Source organism: Pseudorasbora parva, chromosome 14, assembly GCF_024679245.1.
Source record: "Pseudorasbora parva isolate DD20220531a chromosome 14, ASM2467924v1, whole genome shotgun sequence".
Taxonomy (NCBI): Eukaryota; Metazoa; Chordata; class Actinopteri; order Cypriniformes; family Gobionidae; genus Pseudorasbora; species Pseudorasbora parva.
Window position 1 is genome coordinate 19,857,059 of NC_090185.1, and position 8,450 is coordinate 19,865,508.

At 35.4% G+C, this 8,450-nt stretch overlaps 1 protein-coding gene across 1 annotated transcript; it reads left to right on the forward strand.

Annotated features, from left to right (window-relative positions):
• Positions 1 to 2,032: 2,032 nt before the first annotated feature.
• Positions 2,033 to 5,862, forward strand: rrp36 (ribosomal RNA processing 36). The gene is made up of 8 exons (XM_067414792.1): positions 2,033 to 2,588; positions 2,686 to 2,821; positions 4,595 to 4,661; positions 4,767 to 4,871; positions 4,957 to 5,031; positions 5,146 to 5,263; positions 5,503 to 5,658; positions 5,716 to 5,862. Exons 1-7 carry the CDS (start codon positions 2,207 to 2,209, stop codon positions 5,634 to 5,636), a joined length of 1,017 nt encoding a protein of 338 aa, XP_067270893.1. The 5' UTR covers positions 2,033 to 2,206; the 3' UTR covers positions 5,637 to 5,658; positions 5,716 to 5,862.
• Positions 5,863 to 8,450: the final 2,588 nt, after the last annotated feature.

The following is an 8,450-nucleotide window of genomic DNA, read 5'->3' on the forward strand; positions in this document are numbered from 1 at the left end:
TTTTTGATGAACGCGCAAGATGAGCACTTGCCTGACCTAGCGCCTGAACTAATAATCAATAATCACCATCAATTCAATCCAATAATCAGGTTGATAAGTAATTAAACGTGTGGCTGAGGGGGCGCCCTATGATGATCATGTTTCATGACCATTATGTTGTATTTCGCTTGTTCCGATTATATGCTTAATGTTAAGTAATGGGCGGCACAAGAGCGCGCTCGCGCCCCTAACACAGCCTATAGCAAACGCCGGCCCTGATCCCCCCATCCCCCACCCCCCTTAAACCCATAAAATAAAATAAAAAAGGCTGTTCAGAGAACATTTGACCATTTCATTATTAATGTGTTGTGACATCTCTGTTCAAGAAGTGACAGAAGACTTTTGAAATATTTACTTATTTAAAAGTTAATTATTAAATGTGATAAGTGACACATCAGCGGCGTGGAATTTGTTATATTAACGTTTTACAGGAACAGTTGGAGACTGGAAGAACTCTTTAACCGTGGCTCAGAGTGAATGTTTTGACCATGTCTACCAAGAAAGAATGAAGGATGTACCTCTTAACATGGTCTAGGCAGTGTTGGGTAAGTTACTCTAAAAAAGTAATTAATTACAAGTTACTAATTACATCTTCAATAGTGTAATTAGATTACTGTACAAATTACTCTCTCCAAAAAGTATTTAATTACTTATTACTTATTACATTTTAATTACTTTCTAAATCCTATATCAACCTCGAGTTAAGCGATTCAAGGTTAGACATGAAACGTCTCTTTTAATTTGTTCAAATAAATAATATAAAACTACATAAATTACTCGTATTAACTGACCAAAGTATTACCAATGTGAAAAGGATACATAAAAACATGCATTTTTAAAGTGAATTCCACTATTGTATTAGGCCTATGTATAATTATATTTAGTATTTAGTTCAAATACTTGTGAAGTAACTGTAATTAATTACAGGAAAAAAAAATAAGAGTAATGCCTTACTTTACTTTTTCAAGGGAAAAGTAATTATAAAACAGTAACTAATTACTTAGTAACTAATTACGCCCAACACTGGGTCTAGAACATCTCAGAATTAAAAAAAACTAAAAAAAAAACTCAAGTTGTGACATCCATTTTAAAAAAAATATAGTGACACTATTACAATAATAAAAAGAGAGCATACTATGTGCCTTCATCACACAACCATATCAGACCAGATAATAGTTAACTAATCTTAATGAAGGGTAAAAAATGTGTACATTAGTATGAACATTAAGCTATAAAAAAAGTCTATAGAAACAATATTTATACTACAGTATGTAATTTTCAGTTAGTTTAATATTTAGTTAATTAATCATACGTACATGTTAATGTTTTTATGTTGAAAATGTAAAAATAAGCAGTTATATTAAGTATTGGTAAATCTAAATGTCAAAAAAATAAATGGCTATATAACCAAAACATAAAACCTCGAAAGCCATTATTTCATATGTGTTTGTGTAATCGTTGGTCAAAGAATATTATGTGTGAATTTATTTACAAAGTCGTAATAAATGTATAAATATATACAATAATGTCCACGTGTCTCTGAATACATTTATTTTGACAGGAGAATTATAACTAGCCAGAGGACTTTTATTTTGGTGTGTGTCTTGTGACGCGCATGCTCAGTTCTCAAACGTCCATGTGCGTGCAGAAAGGGCTTCGTAAATATTCATCTTCACTTGGTCTTATACAATAAGTTTTGACATTTCTCTTCTGCCAGTTAACTGGCAACACACTGCATATTTAATGAACCTGTCATGTTAAGATTTTGCTTCTTTTAACGGCATTTTCGGCTGCTGTACATCTAGGCACAGGTATGTGAATGAAAACAACAACACTGAAAGCACGAGATTTTAGCAATAGCAATACACGGATCTAACTTATTAATATAGCTTTAACTGTAAGTGAACGACAATAGTAAATATTCATATTGTCATGTACACAACTGTCTTTTAATGTTAACGGCTTTGCGCAGGATTAGTATTCGTTATATTGTCAAGTGATACAGTGAAAGTGACATGTTTATTCACATATTACACATTATTTTAATATGTTCCCGAATTTCTTTCCACTAACATCTTTATGGTGCATTTAATAATGCTTTAATCCCACAGCTTATAAACAAGCTTAATTAAATCAGGTTAAAAAAAAGAACAAGAATCCAAGTAAAATGTCTAAATCAGCAAAGAAACGGACCAAAATGGAAAATCTCAGTTCTGATGATGAAGAGGACGCTTTAGAGATGGAGAGAAACTTTGCTTTACTCAGTAAAAGGAGCATGATGCAAACTTCACCAGAGGATGAAGAAGAAATAAGGGGTGAAGATGAATCTGCAGATGATGACGAAGAGGCTGAAGAGGATGACAAAGCCCCAGAAAAGGCTGAAGAGGACGATGAAGCACCTGAAGAGGATGACGACAATGTCATGGATGATGAAAGTGACTCAGGGAGTGATGAAGGTGACTCAGGGAGTGATGAGGATGAGTCAGTTAGCGACCATGAAGATGGAGGCAGCAAGGCACAATCACCCAGGGAGGGCGGCATTAAAAATGGTAAGAGGAAATCAGATCTTTATGTTACAGTTTTATCATGTAAATTATTATTTGTTGAACCTGCCATATTTACATTCATACCTTTGTGTTTGCACAGAATTATCAACCATGTCATTTGAGGAAATCATAAAGCTACAGAATAAAGTCGGAACAAAAGTGTACAATAAAATCGCTTATGGTGTCACAAAGCAACAGCAAATCAACGAGCCCATGAAACGACTGAATAAACACAGGTACCTACAGTGTGTTTAAATATTATAGTACTTATTATTATTTTGAATGAGTTTTTATTTGTTTATTTTCCTTCTAATTTTAGTTTAAGTTAGTTTCAGTAATTTTGTTGTAATTTGTAATTATATAATTTTGTAAAATTTTCATTTAGCTTACTGTAATTCCTCAAATAAAAGACTGGGTCAATTAAGTCTAGTCAATTAAACGCCGGGTTTCTGATAGTGGCCGGGGGTGTGGTCAGCACAAACTAATAAATGCCGGTCTCAAATTAAGGCCGGGGTGACATTACTGTGGATAGTCTTCCACAGTACCTTTTATTTAATGCGCATTCAAGTTTGGAGTTCAGGAGATTGTCTTGAACAGGACCACACCCCTATATACATTGAAGCACCTGCCATGTGATTGGTTGATTAGATAATGGCATTAATGAGAAATTGAACAGGTGTTCCTAATAATCCTTTATGTGAGTGTACATTTCAGTTAGTTGCCAAGGCAGCATTTCTAATTTCCATTTGTTTTGTTTTTTTAAGTTTTGTAATGTAATATTTAAAATGTTATGTTATTCCAACTTTATTTTAATATTTTTTTATAGTTAGAAAAAGAGGCACTATGGCTGATGAAGACCTGATCAAAATGTTGCACTAACAATAAAATTAGTTTGGAGCTACTATTTTCATCGTGCGGTATTCACGCTTCTTTTTCTATAATTGTTTTTTTGTTGTCCTGCACTTGAGCCCAATTAAAGGGCACATAACACAGTTTCTGACAATCTGGTGTTAATCTTGAGTACCTATAGAGTAGTGTTGCATCCTTCATATCTCTGAAGAGTCTTTAATTTATTTATAGATTTATAAAAGAAATGTACAGATTCTAACATTTTAGCAGAGCTAAAAAGTCACAAGAACACACACAATACATCATCGTGTTATCCCAGTATATCTTTTGATTCACTATATGTTTGTGTTACATTTATATGCACTTACACTCCAACAAAACAGTCATTTGATGAAGTTTCGAGCTGACTCATTCTCTTTTATTGCTGGGAACGCTCCATCTTTCAGTTTCAAACAATCTACAAATCCAGCATCAAACTGGGCCTTTTTTTGTAAAAAACATTCAAAATTCTGGAAAAAACTTCCACCGGATCGCCTTCCATATTCAATTCATGGAAAAAGTGTAGCGCCTCTCGAAGTTCAAAATGCTTTCGTTGCTAACATTGCACACCAGTTAAATCTTTTTCCAATCTGGCAGAGGCTAGATATTTTACTTTATAAGGTTTAAATATGGATATTTTTCTTACACAAACGCATCACTTTCACTTCAGAAGGCCTTTATTAAGCCACTGGAGCTGTGTGGAGCAGTTATATGATGGATAGACACACTTTTGTGGACAAAAAAACGGAGCAACAATTTACTGCCATTATAAAGCTTGAAAGAGCCAGGACATTTTTAATATAACTGATTTTATTCATTTGAAATACACCTAGGATGACTTGAGGGTCTAATTTTCACTTTTGGATTAACTATAACCCTTTAAGGTGTTTGAGATGTTCACACCACCTTTGAATTGTTTTTATTTTTTTATTTTCAGGTAACAACAGTGACCTGGTCAACTAGGTTTTTTTATTTATTTATCAAAGTTTAACCACATTTGATCATTTGTGTGTATTGACGCATCTTACTAAAAATAATCAAAGAATTGTTTATTTAAGATGAAGTTATTTTGTCTGTCAGTTTGTGTATGTTTTGTCTAATCACTGTGTTTTTTGTCTTAGACCTCAAGAGATTTCTGCAAAGAAACACGTGCCTTTCCTGCGTAAAGTGGTTCCCGCCAAGAAAAGGGTACGTTTCAGGAGATTATTCAATTAATGATCTCTTGTACTTATGATTAGGAGTCTGAAAAAAACTATGCAGACTTGATTTTTTGCTTTTTCTGATCTTTTACAGATTTCAAGAGACCCTCGCTTTGATGACCTCTCGGGGGAATACAAGCCTGAAATATTTAATCAGACGTACAAATTTGTTAATGATCTCAGAGAAAAGGAAGCACAGGTTTGTGAAAATGTTAAATACCATATTGATTTCTGTCTGTTTTCGTTATGTGCATTATATTTATGCCCACTGCTATTTGTTTCAGATAGTGAGGAAGAATCTCAAGAAAGCCAAAGCAAAAACGAAAAAGGAAGAGCTGAAAGCCTTGCTTAAGAGAATGGTGCGTTTGGGCCTAATAACTTTTTAAACTTAGATAACTTAAAGAAAGCGATGTACAGCTTGATATTGCTGCTTATGATGTGCTTTATATCTAAGCTGTATATGTGTACAACAGGAAAACCAACAGAGGGAACGTCAGAGGCATGAGCAGGAGAGAGCAAAGGAACTTGAGTTCAAGCGGAAACAGAGAGAGCTGGTCGGCCAAGGACACAAACCCTTTTACCTGAAGAAATGTAAATCTCTTTTCATCCTCTTCCTTGAGTTTTTACTTTGTTCCGATTCTGATGTACTTATAGTTCATGTAGAAGTTACTGATACTTTGTGAGAAGTTTTGTTGGTGAAAGCCACGCTGTTCCTTCTCGGGTTACCTTTGAGCTCCAGTGCTCGCAATGCGTCATTTATCAAAGAAACATCAAATAACCTGTATTATATGCTAATTTTTCATGTAAAACTTCTTTAAACCTCTCTGCAGCCGACATGAAGAAGCTGGAATTGGCTGAGAAGTACAGCGAGTTGAAAAAGAGTGGAAAACTGGAGAACTTCTTGAGTAAGAAGAGGAAGCGCAATGCCACCAAGGATCGCAAACATTTGCCCAAGAAACGCTAAATATGACTCGCCTGTAGCAACTGTAGGTGAACACCAACCTCAGGTTCTCTTTAAACATCACGTTTAAAGAGAACCTGAGGTTGGTGTTCACCTACAGTTGCACAAAACTGGATAAAGATGTGTGTTGTTAATAGGTGCAGATGCTTTTCTTAAATATCCATTGTCTTTTTTCATTTAATTATAATGCAATGTTTCACGTTTCTTAAAATAAAATCCCTAAATGTTTTATTGGACACCTCTCTTAATTTACCACTTGGTGGCACTGCTGGTTCTTTAAACAAACTTTGCATAATCCCTTTTTTTGACTCAGCAAACCTCTGTTCCAAATCAGCAGAAGTTAATATGCAGAAAATCAACTATGTGAACTGTCACTGAATGATGTTAATCCAATTTTTTGACCTCAAGGGCACTAGACATAAACCTGTTTCATACAAACATCCGTCAACAGGATGAGTCAGCTCCCATTCGTATCTGCCCTCTTAAAATCCAAAAATATTTTCTTTTCGTCTAGATCATGACCCATTTAAGCACGGTCTGTCTAGGCCGAGGTTGTTTGTGGCGAATCCACTGGGTTTTGCACATGGGCGTATCTTGAAATTGCTGCGATAAAGCCAAGTACCCTGCTTGAGAGATTATAATTTTCAACAGCGTCAGTTCTAAACCTTTAGTTTTCAGCTTTTTCAGTGTTTTTTCATAGCAAGGGTTTCCTAAACCTGGTAATCCTGGCACAAACATCCCTTGATAATTCAAGCAGCACAAGGGTAAAACCCTCAATTAATCACTTAATTTACATTCTTGAGTAAAGGATGAGACTACTGTGGCTATATATCTTCTTAACCTGCTGGTCCGTGTGCAAAAGTCCTTCACATCCCGTAAGGGGGTGGAATTAATGCTGCCTGGGAATTTAAAGAAAGCTTGCATGTTTGAAACCATCCTTGCTTGAATACAGAACGGTGGATTAGTGGCCTTCTTTAACCTTCAGTTTTATATCCATGTCATTCCCTTGCAGTTAATTCCTTTCTTTTGGTCACCCGAGGCTTTTGGAAATCTTGTTTCCAGAATCTGAAGCACACAAACCCTTCCCTTTTATCCTAAATCTGTCTCGTCAAATGCACTTGTATTTTCGGTATTAATGCGAGAATCAGGCACTTTTGCTAAAAAGAACATTTGACAGAGCATTTGTCAGACGCTCTATGGCCATTGGGCCACCCAAAGGAGTGATTGCTGAAACGCAAGCAGAGAGCGTGGAATGCTATACTGCGAACCATCATTCTTAATCTGCAAGTTAGGATAATGCTACGCCTTCATACGCAGGAAAGTAACCCAAGGCAACCCGTGACTCCTTTCAGAAATTCGCAATAGGCACAGAGGACAGATTTGCATTTTATTACCAACTTGTCACCCAGTTGATGACTTCATATTTATAGATACAACAGTGGAATGCGGAAGGAAAGGGATTGGAAAATGAAACGGGCGAGCCACGCGGCATCAAAAGAAAAGCGCATTGACATGCACTATGGTTGCCATGATTTTTGCTATGCAAAAAAGCATGCAAGAGATGCTCCCAGATCAACTTTGTTTGTTCCTGGAATATCATTCATATTAAAGAATCATATTCCTAACCCTATCCCAAACCTCAACCAAGAAATTGTAGTTGATAAGCCTGGTGTCCTAACTCTAACTTAAACCTAACCTTGATCTTTTTCCCTAACCCTAAAATCGAATTGGTTGATAGCAATCTTGTTCCAGAACCAAAAAAGACGTGTCCTACTTGGCAAAGTCATGGTCAGTGTTCATTTTGTCCTCTGAAAGATTGTATTTACAAGTTACAAATGATAATGGACTCGCTGAGAAAGTCACAAAGCTTTTTTTTAATGCCAGTCTAACATGGAGTGCAAATGATACAATATCTTATCTGGGTTTTTGGTGTGTTTAAGTCATGTCGGAAAGTTCGGATTTAAAAATGTATCACACATGAACTTCACCACAAAGGGCATGCCAGTGAGAAACATGACGGATGTGATGTATACAGCATCTGTTTGATGGTAAATTAGTTAAAATTTAGTTAAAAACTAGCTATATGATTAGTCCAATAGTAAATACAATAGTATTGTACAATTTTGATAGAATATGTAAAGATTCAGTCTACAGCACCTTCATAAACAGAATAAAACGCATCCAATGTGCATTATTTATTACTCATTTCGAGAAGAAGTTTCCTTTTCTACAAAAAAGTTCATTGTGGTATAGCAAAACTATGAATCATTATGCTGTAATCGGTCAATTTGAACGCAGTTGAGTATCAGTTGCATAGGGACCAGAAGTCATAGAAAAATGCCATTTGGAAAATCCAAATCTCTCATCAGTTTGATGGTGTTTATGATACAAAAATTATAAAATTATTTGCCTGGGTGTACTTGTAACACTGATTCCAGGTGTCCTGGTTGACATACTCTCAATGAGTCAATGCTAACATACAAACCTAAATGGCTAACTGTTTTTACGTCATGTACAGTGTAGGTCAAAAACACATACAATGCATCTGGAAAGTATTCACAGCGCTTCATTTTTTTCCACATTTTATGTTAAATAATTTCATTATTTTCTTAAAATTCTACAAACAGTACAGTGAAAGAAGTTTGTTTGAAATCTTTGAAAATGTATTAAAAAAATAAAAACGAAAAAATCACATGTACACAAGCATTCAGCCTTTGCTATGACACTCAAAATTGAGCTCAGGTGCATCCTGTTTCCAATGATCATCCTTTTGATGTTCCTACAACTTGATCACAAACCAAGCCATGAGGTCTAATG